Here is a 20600-nt window from a genome sequence, read left to right on the forward strand (position 1 = left end):
CATATTTAGTTTTGCTTTTCTTTCCCACTCTTCAATAATATAATACATAAATACCAGACTTCAAATTTTTTACTCCATAAAAATAAACCACTACATTCTCTGACTTCAGCCAACACCGGCCCGTTTACCGTTACCACGGCTATATCAAGTTGGCAGCCCTCCAAAAAACATCCGCTCGCAGAGAGCCTGGAAGTGGCGACTATCAGTACTTTGATCTACCGCCTCGAATTTTCAATGTCGTATAGATAGGGCCACAAAAATCAACGCCACATATACGCTATCGTAGGATGCTCACAAGAGCTCGAGGGCCAAAATAAAAGTTTGAATGGTGCAGAATGGTGCCGAACGTAGCTCTGTACAAATTGTGAGCGTTTAGTCATCAGCAAGGGAATTTAGGCATCTTATAATATAGGAGCGTTAGCTAGTCGCTCCCCAGCTCACAACAACGAAAAGTTGCACCAAGTGACCGTGTCCACATGAATAAGGGGTACAATCGTTGAAGACGGACAAACCTTGGAGCCTTTACGAACTTTTATTTGATACTCGATAACTGCACTCTTGTCTTTGCATTTCCTTAGTCAGTTTGAGATGTCAGCATATCGAAAGTTGGCGCAGCCGCGGTCAATCGGACTGCAGTCTTCCTCTTTATCCCTCAGAAATAGTGGTCCAGTGAACCATATTGACTGCCCAATTTCGTCGACGTTACAACCTGGCGCCATGTAGCTTCTCCTGACCATTCATTAATCTCCGCTACCCTGTTCGAAACGAATGTCGACAACGAAGATGGATGAGAATGATATTCAGTATCCGACCTTGTATACTGGTCTACTTCGTTCGATAGGGACTTTTAATAAGGCTTTGATTCTATTACAGAGATCTGCAGAGGCAGACTTAACAAACTCAAACCTTTGCATCACAGAGAGACGCCCAAATAGGTTAAAGTTCTGTAGTAAATGATCTGCAGCATTGCAATAGCTGCAAGTTTGCTGAGGCTTGCTGTTGGAGGAGAAACACGAAAATGAGCTACGATTATGAGGCTTGCTTGACAATAATTTGTCTTGCATCGGTTCTGTCGATTTTTCAGCTGATAATTAAATAAGATAATAATAAATAAAATAATAAAAAATAAAGAAATTTTTCATGAGCCAAGTGCAATAATAAAAACATGAGAGTTTTTATCGCTTACAGAATAAATGTGTACGGACCGACAATTGTTACGCAGGAGATTCCGTTTTTTTGCATGCACTTTGCCTCTTCTCTTCGCTCTTTGACCGCGCATAACTTTAGACAAACATACAGATAAGGGCTTAGTTGACGCATTCATCGTTTACATATAAAGCCTGTCGAAGAAGTTTGCTGAGACGTATTGCTAGTGAAGTTACTGTGGATTTAATTGGATTAGTCAATTTGATTGATTTAGATGAGCGCTTGCATCTGATTGACCAAATTAAAACTGCATATAGACTAAGATTCGCTAGAAGCTCTATAATTTAATAAAATCGGCAGCCAATGCCGAGCTGAATTTGATGAAATGGCTTTACATTTTGAGTTTTGATTGCCTGCTCATATTCAGTAGCTTAGAGATGAACAAGCTACAGCTTACATCACGGCCAGACGTTCCCGTGTTCCAGAGCTGAAGTTGCCTTCGTTCGCCAGAGGATACACGGAGTATGCGGATTTCATATCGATGTTTTATACAATTATAGACAAGGACCCTGAGATATCCAACATTGAAAAGCTGCAATACTTGAGAACCTGTCTGCAAGGACCAGCACTGCATGCCATTAAGTCGTTAGATATATCGTCGGCCAACTATCCAGTGGGTATGACGCAGTACTCTCTTGACGCACTGCACCATCCGCTCCCATACTCCGCCCTCCAAGTTCACTGGGTTTACTGGGCAATTGAAAACTCATTCTATGCTTCTGCTTGAAAACTCACTCTGAATCTTTTCCATCTCGAAAACGTCACCAAAACGTCTGGCTTCCCTGTCAGCTCCCACGAAGTTCTTGCCGTTGTCGCTGTGCAGTCTATGTACTGGCCCTTTACGGCAGATGAAGTTCCTGATCGCAATTGTGTAGGAATCTGTTGACAGGTCATTCGCCAGTTCTAGATGAATCGCCCTTGTCGTCAAGCACGTAAACAAGGCGACCCAATGCTTTTGTGACAGGACACCAACAGTGGCCCAAAATAGTCCATTCAGGTATATTTGAATGGCCAACCAATCTATCTTCCGGATGGGGTCCCATTATTAGCGGCATCGCTCGCTGAAACTTGCACACGTTGCACGATGAGATGACTCTCCGCATCACACACTTCATTTTCGTGACCCACAATCTCGTCCGGATCTCGGCAATCCGTATTCCTCGAGTTCGCTTCTCTGTTTGCGGCACCTGCGCGCAAACCGTAGGACCCAGGCTGTAATCCTCACCAGGCGATTAAAGCTTGAAAATCTCTGAAACGGGAGAACAAAGTCGTTTGCTGCAACTAACGCAAACTCACTGGCCATCTCTTTTTCATTAGGGCTACTCGTTCGATCCTTCCTCAAGCCCCGGCCAGCTGGCTGCCTCAAAAATGCAGGTCCTTTTAGCCACCTTGAATCTCCGCCATTCGGTTGCCAACAAACTGTTTATTCCGGCTGTGGGTACTGCCGATCCATCTCAGCACCGTCTTTGAGTCTGTCAATAAAACCAGGTCAGTGATGACCACACTGTGATCCTCCTTGACGGTGTTCATCAGCATGGTTCCAAGGACTGCCGCCTGCAACTTCAGCAATGAGATCGTCATCGTCCCCATTGGGGCACACTTCGTCTTTGCGCATACGAAGCTCACCAGCACGCCGTCGTCCTCATACGTGATATAGACCTCTAATAGACCACCGCCGCGAATGCTGCCTGACTAGCATTCCGTGTACGAAGTAATGGCTAGGACATCGGAAATGTCCCACGGCGTCTATCTCTTTGCGCCAAGTCGCAAAGGCCTTGTCTAGCTCCCCCGGTAGCGGTTCGTCCCACTGGATCTTCTGCCTCCAAATCTCTCGCAACAGCAGCTTCGCAGTAACCATGAGGCAGCACAGGAATCCCATGAGATCAAACGTCGACGTCACCAGGATCATATATTCCCTCTTCGTAGGGACTCGATCTCCACTCAGAACGCTGCTTGGCACTCGATACTCCACGTTGAACCTGAAGTCATCCTTTGCTACCTGCCAATGCATTCCGAGGATCTTCTACTCAGGTCCTGAAGCCGTCTCCACAGTCGGTGAGCGGATGAAAACTGGCATAGCATCCGCATAGCATCCAGCATCCAGCATCCGCGTGTATCTCCTTCCCTCTGGTAGATACGCTGATATCCTCGCTCTCTGTAGCGAAACTGTTCACGTAGTCGTCGACATAGTGGTAGTCGGTGGCCTTGAGTGCTCTCGAATCCCGAAACTTCACGTAATGTGCAGCGCTCAGCGAACATGCTGCTTCAAATATCATTACCTCCATCTCATAGACAACCGGATCTCTCTTGTCGTCGCCATCTCTCCAGAGGAATCGTTCGGAACATCTATCTTCGGGTCGGATCAGTACTTGGTGGAACATCTCCTTGATGTCACCACAGACTCCGACTGTTCATTTTCTAAAAAGAAAGATCACAGCTGGCAAAAGCTTATAGTTCTGAGGCCCTTTGTCCAGCGCCGAATTTAGTGAGGTTTCTCCAACTTTGGCTGCAGCATCGAACATGTTGTCTTCGAGCACCCTTTGTGCCCGTACGTCGTCGTTGGCTGACACCTGTGGCGCGGGCTTCATTCCAAACTTCTCTATGTCAAAGTAGTCCGCCACCATCTGTTCCATCGCGTCATCCACTGACACGGTAAGGCAGCTCTTAGGTGATGGCGTAGTTGGCAATCGCCGACTTACAGGGCCGTACACAACCCAGCCCATTAGGTTGCGGCGGCGTACGGTTCCTCTTCGTCCCGTTCTGAGTGGCAATCCGAGATACTTCGGGACCGCGTTGCTGTAAGGCTTAATCGGCAGACGCGCATCCCTATGCACGCCCTCAATGTCTACACTCAATGTCTACATCGGCAGACTCACACTCGAAACGGAATATAAGTTCTTTAGCGCATGAAGTGGTCTGTCCGACTCCACTGATCTGCAGACCCACCACGTCGGTAGGTTCTCTGGCTGACCTACCTCCGAACCATTGGATGTTTAGCTGTCGATGCTTTCCTTGTACTCCAAGATGCCTTCGCAGCTCGTCATCGATCATCGTGACGGAGGATCCTTCGTCTAGAAGCGCTTACGTATCCATCCTCCGACTAGCTCCGTACAGCAAAACGGGCGGTATACGCAAAAGCAGGCGGCCTCCTTTAGTGTGAACGCAACTTAAAATCCTTGAGTGGGCGCTCACGCGGAGCACTTCTCTCCAGGCTGTTTCTGGAAACTGCTCGCTGCTGGTTTCCTTCTTGGTCCCTGTAACCATCTCGTAGCGAAGGCATCCTGGCCGGGCTGCGTCTGGAAACAGCTGACTGCTGGTTCCTTCCGTGGCGTCTTAAACAACCTCGCTGCTGCGGCCTTCGCTCCTCGACGATGATGCATCCTCCGGCATCCACTGATCTGGCACGATTGCATATAGCAAGATCTGGTAGCGTGCCCGCTTCGTAGACATGTGAAGCAGAGTCGGTGCATCCTGCCAATGCTCCACCTTGTCTTCCTCATATGGGACAACCTCCATGCCGATCATCCTGTTCGTAATGGCGACGCTCGCATGCAGAACTCGACGCCTCGGCTCCTTTCCCTCGACATCCGAGACAGTGCAAACCACGTTCGCGTACTCTTGCAGTCACGCGCTGAAGTATACTACAGTGGGGAAGGGCGCAATCGCTGCAGCATGCCAGGCCCACTTCACTCGCTTACTTGTAGGAAGCTTGGCCAAAAGCTCCTCCATGAGGGTTTGGGTTCCCAGGTGCTGCTCCGCCATCGCTGACTGCAAGAAGGCCGCGAGGTTGCTCCCTCGAGTCGCAAAGGGAATGATCTTCGCCAAGTTGTGGTCCGAGATCGGCTGCACCTCTCTCACGCTGTTGAGCTGGCTGCGTATCAGCTGCTCCGGTCGGCAGAACCTAAAGCACAGCTGCTCCATCACGCACAGCTGAAGATCGGCCACTCCTCCAAGTGCAGGCAAGTCCGGAAGCTTTCGTGGTGTAGGATCCAACTAGTGGCGATGCTGTTGCCACATTGCGGACGCTCATGCCCGGCAGAACGAAAATATGCGCAGTGTTTGTTGAACACGGTGGCTCCACAAAATGGTTGGTGGTGGTGAGCATTGGCGGTCCACTCTAAGATGGCGGCAGCGTGCACCGCTCGCACCGTCACCGTTATAGGGCACCGATGAAACTTCACATTTGTTACATATTGATATTACATTTTCGGAATATGCTGGTTAAATTTTTTGTATTGTAGTTAATTTACAACAATTAAGAGTTGTTGTACAGAAATTTCAAAGTCGCTTACTCGGTCATTGAACTTTTGCTATTTGCTTGTTCCGCTTTGGTGATTACAGCTATTTTTTTGTCGCTTAGCAAAGAAGTCGACTGATCTTGCTGCATTGAGTGGTCCGTTATTTCGTGGAGCCGTTTGGTCCCGTAATTGTTTGCCTTCTCAACTGAGCATTTAAATCTTAGGTAGCTTATACCCTGTACACATAGGTAAAACGGTATATAGTCGAACGGTTACTTTGTACTTGTTGATTGCTGGATATCGCTTAGCATTTACTCCCATTAAAGTTCGTAATCTTGTAAATTTAAGTTACTAATCATAGGCAATGAAGAAGATTCCAAACCAGCAAGCAGCTCAAAGCGCATGGCAATAATGGTTCAAACATTAGATTGCTTGAAATTTGATATTGACCGCATGAAGACTTCGTTTGAACAAAAAACATTATCTTTCGAAAAAACACAGCTCGAGTGTCGAGATTTTAGAAGGATATATTGAAAAGGCTATGGACCTACAAACTCAGTTAGAGAGCTATGATCGGAGTGGTGCCGCTTGAGGATTTGTGTGTTGCCACAAAAGCTTTGTTTTTAAATGCTGTTAACTAAAACAGGCCTGAAGTGTGCACTGTCCTTGCTTGTACAAGTCATCATGCTCAATTGCCAAAAATGTCTTTCCCAAAGTATTCAGCTTATAGGAATTTTAGGTGCCTTTTTAATACATTGGTTGACGACAAAGACATCTCCAGGAGGTCTGCGATTAATTATTGACACAGTTTCTGCCATTTATTCGTCGCTGGCAACTGATAAGGACATCGCCAAGCGACCAAGCGACCAATTACGACAAGCTTTCCTGGTCTGATTGCGCCACTCTTTTAAATAGACGCTATCAATATTTAGCAGCAGAAGAGTCAACAAAGGCGAAAGGCAAGCCTAAAGATAATCCAAAGGGGCATTGTAAGGCTTCGTTTTCGAGTGCACGGGGCAATCAAGAATTGTAGAAATCTAGCAAGAAAACAGGATTCAGTTGCAATTATTGTCAGAGTCAGGAACACAATATTTATTCGTGCCCCTCCAGCTCTATTTCAATGAAAGATCGTTTTGCATTCGTAAAGGCTAATAAACTATATAGCCAAATATAAAGCTTCGAAGTGTCCGGTGTGCACAAAGGCTCACCTTTCCCTACTTCATAGCTATGAGTCAAGAGCTCAACAAATTCCTAGTGCCGCATACACAGGTCACGTGCTTATCACTGACCAAGATATTTTAGCGACGGCGAGTGTTTAGGTCAAGGATCGATTTGGCCAAGTTTATGTGGCCAGAGCTCGGTTGGATTCAGAATTAATTATACCCGTTACTCGTAGAGTAAAAGGGTATACTAGATTCGTTGAAAAGTATGTAACAGGCAGAAGGAAGCGTTTCCGGCCATATAAAGTATATATATTCTTGATCAGGATCAGTAGCCGAGTCGATCTGGCCATGTCCGTCTGTCCGTCCGTCTGTCTGTCCGTCTGTCCGTCTGTCTGTCCGTCCGTATGAACGTCGAGATCTCAGGAACTACAAAAGCTAGAAAGTTGAGATTAAGCATACAGACTCCAGGGACATAGACGCAGCGCAAGTTTATCGATTCATGTTGCCACGCCCACTCTAACGCCCACATTTTTGTATTAGTTTTTTTCATTTTTGTATTAGTCTTGTAAATTTCTATCGATTTGCCAAAAAACTTTTTGCCACGCCCACTCTAACGCCCAAAAAACCGCCAAAAACTGCCACGCCCACACTTTTGAAAAATGTTTTGATATTTTTTCATTTTTGTATTAGTCTTGTAAATTTTTATCGATTTCCCAAAAAACTTTTTGCCACGCCCACTCTAACGCCCACAAACCGCCAAAAACTCTCCTTCGCACTTCCACTAGCTGAGTAACGGGTATCAGATAGTCGGGGAACTCGACTATAGCGTTCTCTCTTGTTTTATGTCTGACTCTTTGGCGCAACATTTAAGTTTGCAGCGAGAAAGGTCAGCACTAAGCGTCATAACAGTAGGTAAATCAACTTCATCTATAAAACACAAAGTATCCGCTTTTGTCCAGTCTCGCTTAAATTCGTTGTCTATTTAACCGATTTTAGGGTATTAAATAATATATCTTCGTGTCAGCCTGGGCAAATGCAGCCTTTTGAGAAATGGAAAATACCTGAAAACATAGAGTTGGCCGATCCAGATTTTCAAAAACCTCCAAAGATTGATTTGCTGCTAGGAACAGACGCATTCTTTGATTTGCTGTGCGTCAGTCAATTTAAATTAAGTGCAGAGCTTTCTTCAATCCAAAGAACCTTGTTCGGTTGGATTGTATCTGACAAATATAGCGGTGAACTAAATCATCGACAATTGAGCTGTAATATAGTAGTTCCTTTTTCTCGTACCCGTCCATTTTACTAACATAGTTTGTCTGCATGTCAAAAATTTAATCTTTCTTACTCTCAGTCGTAAGAAAGATTAAATTTTTGTCGGCTTTGCACTCGGCTAGAAATGAATAAATTATGATTTTGTTTGAAATAACATCGCATATTCATAATTTTGATGAAGTACATTAACATCGCTTTTTCATCGCATTAAATTTTTAGGAAAGAGATCGCGGGCGAGAGAGTCGGCAGGGTTGGATTAATTTTCCAACTATAAATGCGAGCTTCAACGAGGGAAAGGGAAATTGTGCCAAGAATTGAAAGCGAGGTTTAAAGTTTCAGCACACGGTAATAAGCATTCAATTTATCTTGAACTCCAGTTTTCAACTGTTTGCACAAATACCTCTGGTTTCCTTTGAATATTTTTATCATCTACTTTCCCTTACGGTGAAGGTCAATCGGTGGTGATAGCAAAAATAACCTTTTAAATTTAATTTTTTGTGTACAGACACAAACGACCGCGGTGAGTCTCTTTTTAACTTTATCTTTAGTTCAAATCTCTTCATATGCAATAAAGGTAATCACCCCACCTTTATCATTAAGAACCGTTAGGAGGTAATATACCTAACTCTCGTCTCTAAACCACTATTAGAGGCAGTAATTCACTGGAGGGTGCTAGATAAGCACGACGACGTTGCTATCATCTTCACAGGCAAGTACCCTCAAACGCTATGCGATCTCATGAGCGAAAAGCTCAGTGTTTTGTCCAACTGGACCAAAAATAACGGATTAGGAATTAACCCCTCAAAGACCGAGCTGGTTCTCTTCACTAGGAAGTATAATATACCAGACTTAGTCCCACCTATCCTCAACAATCAACGACTTTCCTTCAGTAGCAGCGCAAGGTACCTGGGCGTAATACTTGACTAAACTGGAATCTGAACCTCGCAAACAGATACAGAAAAGCTTCAATAGCACTCTTCACGTGTAAGAAAGCAATAGGGCTCAAATGGGGCATGACACCCTATATAGTAACTGAATATATACGGCCATCGTCAGACCAATACTACTGTATGGGATCGTGGTGGCCGGCCCTGAAAAAGAAATCCAGCATAAAAATGCTAGCAAAGATGCAAAGAGCTTCGGCACTATGCATCAGTAGTGCTTTACGCACCACCCCAAACGAAGCCCTAAATGCCATACTCAACCTCCCAAGCCCAGAACTAGCTGGCATGGAACAGACCACAGTAGCGACAATCAGGCTTAGGGATACCAAACAGTGGAACCCACAAGAAGCGGGTCACTCATGTATCCTAAAACACACCCAAATAGTCCCCTCCAGGACAGACTACTGAACTCCAACGGAATACGTACAAACACCGTTCAACACTATTATCCCAGAAAGGGACGAGTGGAACTCACAGACACCTGGCCCCCAGAATGATATATGCTTATATACGGACGGGTCAAAACTACAGAACAGAGTAGGAGGAGGAGTTTACTCCGAACAACTAGGCCTACGCATCTCGTTTAATTCCCCGATCATTGCAGCGTCTTCCAAGCGGAAGTAGCAGCAATAAGGGAGGCCCTAAAGCATTTAAAAGCACTAAAACCGGAAAGCTTATACGTAAACATCTTCAGTGATAGCCAAGCAGCTATCAAATCGATTGGCTCAATCTCAAGCCACTCAAAAACAGTATCGAATTGCCGATCATCTTTACACGAGATGACACAACAATTCGTAATCAGCCTTATATGGGTACCCGGACATAGGGACATAGAAGGCAACTCCATCGGAGATGAACTAGCTCGAGAAGGCACTACCGCGCCACTCATACAAGAGATGGAGGGCATGAGTATGCCTTTAGCCACATGTAATTAGGGAAGACCTAAACCGAAACAAACAGACAATATGGGAAAATACCACACATTCTCGCCTAACACGCCAAATATGGCCAAAAATAAACCCAAAAAGAACGTCAAAGCTCTTAAGGCTGACCAGAGCAAACCTCAGCACTGCCATGAGAGTTATCACAGGGCATTGGTTGATAGGCATCCATGCCAGAAGACTAAATGCCCCGTATAATGATTTCTGCCGTAGCTGTAGGGACGAGGAAATAGAAGAAACGGTAGAGCATTTATTGTGCCACTGCCCAGCACTGCAAGCGAAAAGACTTGCTCAACTGGGAAGCAGATTCCTGATAGACACGTCCGACCTATCCGACACCGATCCACAACGGATACAAAAATTCACCGGCGCCTCTGGCTGGGGAAACTGTTAACTTCACACGAACCTCGACGGGTAAAAAGGGAAAACACACACGGTATCACAATGACCTCTAATGGTCTATGTGCGTCGGATAAAACCGACGGCCGGCAAAACCTAACCTAACCTTATTATTAGGTCATTATTAATTAGCCAACAAGTTGCCAGCCAGAAGAGTGCACGGTAAATCGATTTAAATCGATGCCCTTGGGGCACGATAAATCTGAATTGGTCTAGTATTAAGTCGAAGGAAGAACCACCCTCGTCACTAAGCTTATCTTTCTTCATAACTATTGATAAGTCGGAGTCGCTCCAGGCAACTATGACAGCTTCATCACCCCTATGAACTCTCACACAAACATCTTAGTAAGCTTTCTTGATATAATATGCATAAAGTATCATAATTAACTCTAACATAATTTACATACCTATCTATTCCTTCATGTGCCTCCGGAATTCTTGGTATACAGGTGAGCTTATGTATGATTGTCCGGTTCTTTTGCCCAGGTTTTGAAAAGGTTATGGCGCACTTGTTTCAAAAAATAAGGTTGTGGACTCTCTTTGATATTTGGAAAACCGGTTACTCTAAGGACCTTTGCATTAATAAATAACTCCACATGACAATAAATTTGTAAACTCACGATTTTTAATTTAAGGTACAATTTAATAAAAGTCAATTACCTTGCCAAGCTGATTAAACTATGATTTTCATTTTCACATGCTCTCCGCCATATACAGATGCGAAAAAAAAAATAGCACCACTGGCCCAGTAAAACTTTGAATAAGTCTCCTACCTACAATTTAGGGTTTAAAAGGAGCTGAAATACCTTTTTAGAAAGGTTAAACAATTCACTATCTAATTGGGTCATTGGTCATGATCCAGGCGAACCGGGATTACCTCTAAGGGCTAGATAGACTAACAGGTTAAAAAGGGCGTTATTTACTCCCAGTAAGCGTCCTTTTAGTCCCTTCGCAATTAGGCTTACGGCCTTGACCTCCCTCGCTTTTAGGAACTTACGGGTGAACTTGGCGCTGAAAGCCTTGCTGAAATCACTCAGCACGAAGATCCGTCGGAACACTTCCTGCCCTGACTTGCCCCGCGTGCAGTGTGCGGGTTTGCTTGTCGTACCGCTGACGACTCATTTCATAAGCGCCCTTGAGGTATTTCTGGACGTTGTCGCTCAGAAACCTCAGCTGTTTGGCTAGCCTCTAACGGCCGCCATTCAGGAACATATCTCCTCCGTTGCTTTGGGGTGCATATGAGTATATCGGCGTCTTGATGTGTTGGATTCCGAACCCATCGACCATCTCCTTAAACGGCTTAGATTTGAACTGTTTTCCATTGTCCGAATGTACGAAAAATGGTCCACTACGATAAATATACATGCTTGTCCACTAATGGACATCGGATACTTGCCTAGGAAATCGATGTAGAGTTTCTGAAATTACTTTACAGTTTCAACTCTCTTCCTTCCCCCACTTGCATCCTGAAGCTTAGTGCTTTGGCCGAAGGATCTCCAAAGTCTTGCGTATTCCATCATGTGTGTGGGACCATCGTGTGGGATCTGAATGACCCCAAACTGTGTTATGTGGAATCCACAGCTTCCATTAAGCTTCTCCCAGTTCATCACTCATGTTTAGAATTCCGTTCTCGACTTTGAGGTCCGGTAGGTGCTTCATTATTGTTCTCGACTTCGGCCACTAACTGCCGATAGTTTTCCACAGCAAATTCCTCGAAGCATCGGGACAATGTATCGGGGATAATGTTCCCGCTTCCCTATGCTAAAATTGTATCCCTGTAGCTGAAGCGACCATCTGGCATCGTACGGCTGAAACTTCCGAGTGGCTGTAGTTGACCTGGTGTTTATTCATCTTGGCCGAGAAGAACGCGATCGGCTGCTCCTCACCATCCTGGTAACGCTGAAAAAATACCGCTCCGACGCCGACGTGAGATGCGTTGCACTGGATGAAGGAATGTTTCTAAAAATCCGCATGAACCAGGCCCGGTGCGATCGTCAGGACCAACTCGTGCTGCGTTGGGACTCAAGCCAAACTTTGTGTTTTGTTTTTCTTCAAGGGCTCGGAGAGTGGTACTGACAGAGTAACGAAGTTCTTTAAGTTGCCAAGGAAGGTTCGGCTATGGCATCCTCTCAGTCGCTGAAACTTGCTCCATGCGCAGCAGTACACCTCCAACTGCACACTCGAGGTACGTTAATAAGGTAAGGTAGAATTTGGATTTGTTTAGACCGATTGTTAAACCAGCTGATTTCAGCCTCTGGGCTACGCAAAGTAGGTACAATAAGTGCGTCTGGAAATCGGTAGCCAGGCTTAGAAGCTCGTCCAGATAAACAAAAACATTGGATCTTAGCTGCACTGGTATCACCCGGTTCATCAGCCGCAAGCGCTGCGCCGCGTTCCGAATGGCTGATACAACGGTCTCCCAGGTACCGTGAACGCCGTGTATTCCTTGCTCTTGTCATCCATTTCGAATTGCCAGATCGCAATCCACACTGGAGATTTAGTGCGTCTGGTCAATCCTGGAGAGGATACCATCGGCGCTGGGTAGAGGCTATATGTCTGTCACCGTCAAAGCGTTCAGCTTACGGGCATCTTTCCCTGGTTATGACACCACTGTTGTGCGATTGCTTCACGGTTTCTTGCTGTCCTCGATGACTCCCAACGCCAGCATCTTCTCTACTTCATCCCCAACCACCTTTTGCTTCGCTGGAGATATGGGATAGGGTCTATTAAGAAAGCTTAACCCTTTCTAAAGCTTGCCTTTCCTGCGCCGATAGGCGCCAGGATTCCGACTCCTCCTTCGCTTCATTCATTTCTTCTTTTGTTCGGCGCACTGCTTAATTTGCCTAGCATGGATTTCTGCTCAACCCTTCACCGGCTTCGGCACGATTCTACATACGACCGCTTGTGGTAAATCAAAGGATCGCCTTAAATCAATCACCACCACGAGCGTGTGGAGTGTGGTCGCTTCTAACGGCGATCTGGAACTCCGGTTTATAACTCCTGCAGCTTTCACCTCTCGGTGAGTCCAGGACTGGAGACCGATGCCGCTGACTGGGTGGCAATTCCAACGATCCGCGATAACCATCCGTACGCGTTAAAACCAGTCGATCCTGGAAACCGCGATCCTTGGCTGGCTTGTCTGCCCTGAGTTGGTGTTTGGCGATCCAGGTCCTTCAGTAGCGGCGTTTGCCGCAACACATTGTTCAGTCGAGGAAACCGTTCCAGATCTCGTCCCTCAAAGTCTTGCCAACTCCATAATCCTGCAGGTGTTCGCCGCTTGTGTACGCGCAGCGTTTACCGCCAATTTCGCTGCGGTGTCGCGTTTGGAATACCGCTTCCCCTGAACCTCTTGATCTTGAGCCTACGGCTTGCCCATTTCCTCGATAATGTTTTTAAAATTAGTTTTCCTTGGCGACCGGTGTTCTTGACAGTGAGCCGGTTGATCCTTAAACCGTCCAACTAGTACACCAATTACCGGCGTTACCCGGCCGCACCCTCGGCATCTTTTGACCAGATTTTGTCTTCGTCATCAACGAACCTTTCGACTTCAAGTGGTGATCGTGCCCAGCCTCCAAACGCTGTGGATAACTTAGGTTACGTTAAATCGGAAGGCCCTCACGGGGCCGCGTATAGGCCAATATGGCCCATGTTTCTTTATGGACCTAGAGAATGTTTTCGTGGTTTTCGAAATCTTTTAGGATTGAGGTATTTTTCGCGAAGGCAAGTAGTTCGCCTGGCTTCTTCCTGGAGGCATCTTCTACCGATGCCAGAACCGAAGCGCCCTTGTTAGGGCCGGACACTTGCAAATGAGATGCTCCAAGGTCTCAATTGCCTCGAATTCGTCACATTTCCGGCATTTGGCGTTGTTGGTAATGCCGAGTTTGACTGTGTGTGCCGCAGCTAGGCAGTGACCTGTAATAATTCCCACTAGCAGTCTGTAGTCTTTCCTTGGAAGATGCAGCACGTAGTGACTGAGTTTTGCGTTGCGCTCTTTGCACATGATTTTTGAAATTTTGCAGGTGGTGGAAGTTCTTCTCCATCTGCTTTTGGCTCGTGTGTCGGCCCGTCTTTCCAGTTCGCTTTGGAGTGTTCTAAGGGAGACAGGAACGATTTCTGATCTTTCATTCGCCAGTCCAACGCCTTCCTTTGCAAGTTCGTCTGCCGTCTCATTACCATCGATGCCCTGGTGGCTGGGAACCCAGTAGATCCGCACTGACGTGGTCGTGGTAAGGATATCTTTTGCCTCCCTGCTTGCCAGTACACTTTTGGAACTGACCGCTGACGATTGCATGGATCTTATCGCCGTTTGACTGTCTACGAACAAGTTAACCGCTTCATGTGGGCGGTCAATGCTCTGCGCAAGCTCTGCAGCTTTCCCTATGGCGAATACTTCCGCCTGGAATATGCTGCATTGGCTCGGTAGTTTATACGACAGCCTCATTTCAGGGTCTGTACAGTATATTCCCGCTCCAACTCCTCCTTCCATCTTGGAGCCGTCCGTGTATATATTGAGGTGTTGAGCATGGCCCTGACCTGTTTTCCAGTCGTCTGGTCCCATAAATGTTGTTGTTCTTACATCCGGGCTCGTTCTGGTGACTATGTGGTCAGATATGCTGCTCATGTCTCGACCAATTGAACTATGCCCGAGTCCTTGTAGAGACATATGTTCTGATGTAACCAGGCGTTGTGCAGCCTTTCCTGCGATCATCTGCGCTTGGATGTCTAGGGGATCAACTCCAACTATAGTTTCGAGTGCATTTGTGGGGGTTGACCTCAGCGCCCCTGTTATGCAGAACAGTGCCTGCCGCTGGGTTCTCTCCATGAGCTAGTTGTAGGTATTATTTTCTAAAGCCTGCCACCACACTAAGACTCCATACATCAGAGTTGGACGCACCACCGAGATGTAAACCCAGTGCATTAGAGCGGGTGAGAAGCCCCAAGTGCTGCTAAGCATGTTCTTGGATGCATATAGCACTATGGTAGCCTTTTTTACCCTCTCTAGTACATTGGGCTTCCATGTCAGCTTGCTGTCTAGAACAATGCCGAGGTACTTGACCTATGTCTTCGCGGTTAGCCTGGATGAGTTAGTCTTCGGGGGGACCCATAGCGGCACCTTGTATCTCTTGGTGAAGAGAATGAGGTCTTTTCCGCGTTGATAGTGAGTCCTACCTTCTTCGCCCACTCACATATCTCCCTGAGTGTTGATTCCATAATCGAGCTGAGTGTCGATGGACAGACTGCCGTGATAATTATGCTTATGTCGTCAGCATAGGCTGTTATCTTTGGGGCCTTCCTCTCGAATGTCTTGATCAGGTCATCTACCCCGCCTTGCGGCGTGCCCCTGTGTGTTCCTTTCACCATGGAGGCGGTTCCCCAATCGGACTGTACCCGTCTACAGCTTAGAAGATTTCTTATCCACAAACTGATAGCGGGGAGCGTGTTGGCCGCTTCTAGGCGATCCATTATAGCGTCTGTGGTCACGTTGTTGAATGCTCCGGATATATCCACAAACACTCCGAGAGCATATTTTTGGTTATGCAGTTATCTCAATGGTGGCTACTAATGAGTGTAGTGTAAGCATGCTGGTTGGATGACAGTAGTCGTCCTGCATCATTTGTGATGTATATGTCTAGCAGCTTTTTTAGCGTCTTGAGTAGGAATGAGGTGAGACTAATCGGCCTGTAATCCTTGGGGCTCATATGGCTGCACTTTCCTGCTTTTGGCAGGAAGACAATCCTAGAGGTCCTCAATTGGATAGGGATATAGACCGTGCTTAGGCAAGCTGTGAATATAGCGTGTAGCCATGGGGTGATCACTTCTTTCGTCACCTGTAGCATGGCTGGAAATATTCTATCTAGTCCCGATGCTTTTATTCCCGCAAAGGAGTCTATGGCCCATTGGATTCTTCTAGAGGATATTAGATCTGTTGGAAGATGCTATTCCCCAGTTACGAGGTTCTGGTGCTTGTTGGCATCGGATATCTCGGTACATCCTGGGAACTGAGCATGCATTAGTGCTGTTAGGGCCTCTTCGCTGCCCTCAGTCCACTATCCGTCATCGCGTTTGAGCTGACTCTGTATGGTTGGCTGCTTCGATAGCAGATTCTTGAGTCTAGCCGTTTCTGGGGCCGTCTCGATATTGGAGCAGAAGTTTCTCCAAAAGCTTCTTTGTACCCTGCGTATTTCCTTCTTGTAATCCCTGAGTAGGATCTTGTATTCCCTATTGATTATATCATTATTTGCGTCTTTGGCGATTTTGAAAAATTCTCGGAGGTTATTGCGTAGAAGCGAAAGATTGCCATTCCACCAGGGTGGCCTGGTCCACTTCCTGGCTCTAGATGTCGGGCATGCTGCGCGTTGCGCATCTAATAATTCCCTGGAGAGGGTCTCTAGGGACTTTTCTATGTCTTCAGCGGATTTTACTAGGCCCGGGCCAGTCGCGAATCGTGTCAAGATTGTCCTCTTGAACTTCCCCCAGTTAGTGTTCCGGGGGTTTCTGAAAGAGGTGTTCGAGTTCGCATAGGAATTGTATGTACTTATGATGGATGGTCTCTCAAGGACTCTCCATTCTGAAACCATAGTACTTTGTCCCCTTACGGGTGTTAGGTCTAGTACGTTTGAGGAGGTGGGAACTACAAAGGCATGCTCTTCCCCTACGTTAGCTATGCTTAGGTTGGTTGATAGTAAAAAGTTTAGGAGTGACTCACCTCTGTCGTTGATGTCGGGGCTCCCCCATACGCAGTGATGCGCGTTGGCGTCTGCACTCACGATCAGTTGTTGGTCGTTCGGGCTGGCTTTCACCATGCTCCTGAGTACCTCCGGTTGGGCCGTTCTGTCGTGTGCCATGTAGCAGGAAGCTACCAAAATGCGATTCCTCTCGGTCTCCAGCATCACAACAGCCAGGTCATCCGTGCTGTAATGAGACATAAGGTTAGCATGCAGGCCCTTCCGTACAAGTACGGCGGCTCTGTTTCTGCTTACTTATGGTGTGTAGAGGAGGTTGCAATTGGAGGACTTTAGTCCGGCGACGGCATTGCCGAGGCAATCCATGGCTCTTGGACCAAAGCTATATCGGCGGACCCTTGCTCCAGGGCGTTGAGGAATTCCGCCGACGCGACCTTGCTTTTATGAAGATTGAGCTGCAGCACCGTCAGTGGCATGGGTACTGGGCTCATCTCCATTCGTCGGGTTGACTGTCAACGTCAGGTCTCCGTTCTCCTTATCCGTCTCGCCTAGCGAAAGTCCCTGGGCGGCTTCCGCGATGGTTTCCAGACCTAGGTCCTTCTCCACTTCGCCTGCCTTCAGGGTGTGAGCATCCTTATCCCCGGGATGGCGTTTTTTGAGGCGCAGGTACACGCTCCCCATGCCCCCCGACATCTTCCCGTATCTTGGATAGAGGATGTCTTCCGCCTCCTTATTTATCTGGAGGACTGCACTATGGCCCCCCTCCTTGGGTGAGGGGGTCGCAAGGTGCAGACCTTCCCGTCCGCGGTTGGTATATCCGGATTCGGTCGCTGCAGTAGCTTCAGCGCCCGGTCCCCTTGGATTGCGATGGGAAAGAGAACCTTCGCCTTAGGAATGGACGGGACTAGCTCCCTGTCCACCACCTCCAGCTGGGCCCCCTCCCACAACGCCTCCATTTGGCAGACCGTTTGCGTCACCACTTTCTCGTCTGGTCATCCACGCACTTCAGGATTTTGACCCCGTTCAGCCACCCGTTACCATGAAATGTGGGCATGGTGGCCTCAGAAGCTTCCTCCATCCGTTCAAACAATGACTCAACGAGTCGCGCATGCACCAATTTCCCCCGCGGCTCGGACATCTTGCCGGCTTGATCGCTTCTGTCAATGAGTGCCACGATCAAGTGTCATTTGGTCGCCTCACTGACTTTAAGCCTCTTCTCGGGCCTCTTCGCTTTCTGGGGGGGAGGGCCTACCTCCTTCGGCTCGCGTCTCCGCTTGATCCCCGGTGCGTCCTTCTTGGCGCTCTCGGTTGAGCGTTGCCTCTTGTTGGCAAGCGACTCCTCCACCTTGTTTGCGAATCCGCCCGTTGATGCCATGGTGGGGAGGTTGGCGAAGTGCAGCCTGCCCTCTGAGTCCCTTTGCTCGGCCCAGGTTAGCTTTGCCTTCTCCTGTGGGGATAGGGCGGCTTTTCCCTTGAGTCGGCTGAGGATGCGAAGGGCGGCTTTGTATTGCGCCTTAGCCTTCATACCCTCGCTTGAACGCTTCGGCCCGTCCCTGCGCGGGGAGCTGGTGCCTGGTTTCGGCGAGCGGAGGAGGAGATCCTCCTCTTCTTTAGAGAGCTGCACGCTCTCCAGGTCCGAGTCTGTATCGACTATGGCACCTGACCGGCTTAGCCTCCCTTGAGTCGTTGTTGTTGTGGCAGTAGCATTGCAACTGACATGACCTGCTCCAGTCCAATCAGAGGTGTGCCCGCTGGCGACACGCAGAAAGGGTTGCCCCCCTCCGTGCCCGCCGGTGGTAGCAGTCACGCCTTCCACCGACGTTTGGGCTGACATCCCAGCCCGAGTTGATTCGTTATTGGTGTTCATTCCACAAAGAACCATGGTTAGTTTTCCGGGGAACCACCCACTTGCGTTTTATGCCTAACCGCCAGGCACCTCCGCCCATGGCAAGTGGTTAATTTCCTCCTGCTTTCGAGCGGAAGGAATTGAACCGTTGCCTTAGCTAGACACTGCATTACCGCGGACGGAGCAAGTAGCAATGCATTACCCGTTGTCCGGGATAATGCAGTGTCCATTTCCCTGCCGGCGCCCTCGTGGAGGGTTCAGATGGAGGAGTTTTGCAAGCCTAAATAAATAACTTATAACTATGAATAAATAAATAGATTTGCCTAAATAATATACCTAAATAAATAAATAAATGTGTTTAACTAATAAGTATAAGTAAATACACCACTAAATATATGATAATAAATATAAAACTAAATAAGACCACCATGCTATAGAAAAAACAAATAAAAATGAATTAAGTGAAACAGGACACTGAAACACACTTTTTAGCCCCTACCTTACGGACCACCAATTCACCTTTTCCTTTCTCTTCTTTTTTCTCTTTCCTTTTCAGATTGAAACTGGGAAGACGGAACCGAACATCGCCATTGGATTTCCGACATAATTCGACCTGCGCTTTTTCCCAAAACTCGAACTTCCTGTCGTTCACTAACCGTTCGTCAACAGGCCTAGCTGTCACTCTTGGTGATAGCTGCCAGTCAAGGACATCGGTTGACCAAGAGTTCCTTTAAGTTTTTCTTTGTCTTCTGAATTTTCTCTCACATACTATTGGTGATGAGTCGTCAAAGCCGTCTCCTTGACCATTTATTTTGTTTTTAAATTGGGCGCTTTAATCTCAGATCACCAAAAACAAGAAAAAGGTAAAAAATGGAATTAAATACACAAACAAGAGAAAACGCTATAGTCGAGTTCCCCGACTATCTGATACCCGTTACTCAGCTAGTGAAAGTGCGAAGGACTCTTCAGCACTGACAGTTTTTGGCGGTTTGTGGGCGCTAGAGTGGGCGTGGCAAAAAGTTTTTTGGCAAATCGATAGAAATTTATAAGACTAATACAAAAATGAAAAAATATCAAAACATTTTTCAATAGTGTGGGCGTGGCAGTTTTGGGCGGTTTGTGGGCGTTAGAGTGGGCGTGGCAAAAAGGTTTTTTGGCAAATCGATAGAAATTTATAAGACTAATACAAAAATGGAAAAATATCAAAACATTTTTCAATAGTGTGGGCGTGGCAGTTTTGGGCGGTTTGTGGGCGTTAGAGTGGGCGTGGCAACATGAATCGACAAACTTGCGCTGCGTCTATATCTCAGGAGTCAGTATGCTTAATCTCAACTTTCTACCTTTTGTAGTTCCTGAGATCTCGACGTTCATACGGACGGACAGACGGACGGACAGACGGACGGACAGACGGACGGACAGACGGACATGGCCAGATCGACTCAGCTATTGATCCTGATCATGAATATATATACTTTATATGGTCGGAAACGCTTCCTTCTGCCTGTTACATACTTTTCAACGAATCTAGTATACCCTTTTACTCTACGAGTAACGGGTATAAAAAGACATCGAATATTAAAAGATCTGGTGGCCGTAGATGCTGTGGCCATGCGCACTCACCCGACCTAGGATGCATAGGGAATTTTACGGGACATCACCCCTTCTAAATAAATCGGAGTCGCTCGAGGCGACTATGACAGCTCCATCTGCCCTACAGCGAAAACTCACTAATACATCTTTGTAAATTTGATTCGTTTCATCATTTTTCCTAACATTTATTTATAGTTCTGTCAATTTTCTTATGTCATCCTCGTGGCAAAAAGTTATTTGGCAGACGGACAGGACCAGATCGAATCGGCTATTGATCCTGATCAAGAATATATATACTCGTACTTTATATGGTCGGGA

The 20600-nt window shown here is 47.0% G+C and overlaps 1 protein-coding gene and 1 pseudogene across 1 annotated transcript; one reads left to right on the forward strand and one right to left on the reverse strand.

The window, feature by feature from the left end:
- The first annotated feature begins 5290 nt into the window (after positions 1 to 5290).
- On the forward strand, positions 5291 to 10140 carry LOC122625788 (annotated as a pseudogene).
- A 3780-nt stretch (positions 10141 to 13920) lies between these two features.
- On the reverse strand, positions 13921 to 14985 carry LOC122625789. The gene has a single exon (XM_043805842.1). It carries the CDS (start codon positions 14983 to 14985, stop codon positions 13921 to 13923), a length of 1065 nt encoding a protein of 354 aa, XP_043661777.1.
- Positions 14986 to 20600: the final 5615 nt, after the last annotated feature.

This window comes from Drosophila teissieri, unplaced genomic scaffold (assembly GCF_016746235.2).
Source record: "Drosophila teissieri strain GT53w unplaced genomic scaffold, Prin_Dtei_1.1 Segkk7_quiver_pilon_scaf, whole genome shotgun sequence".
Classification (NCBI taxonomy): Eukaryota; Metazoa; Arthropoda; class Insecta; order Diptera; family Drosophilidae; genus Drosophila; species Drosophila teissieri.

Excerpts from the sequence above, each read along its gene's own strand:
- LOC122625789 (XM_043805842.1), bottom strand. The coding sequence starts at position 14,985 with ATGGAGAGAACCCAGCGGCAGGCACTGTTCTGCATAACAGGGGCGCTG.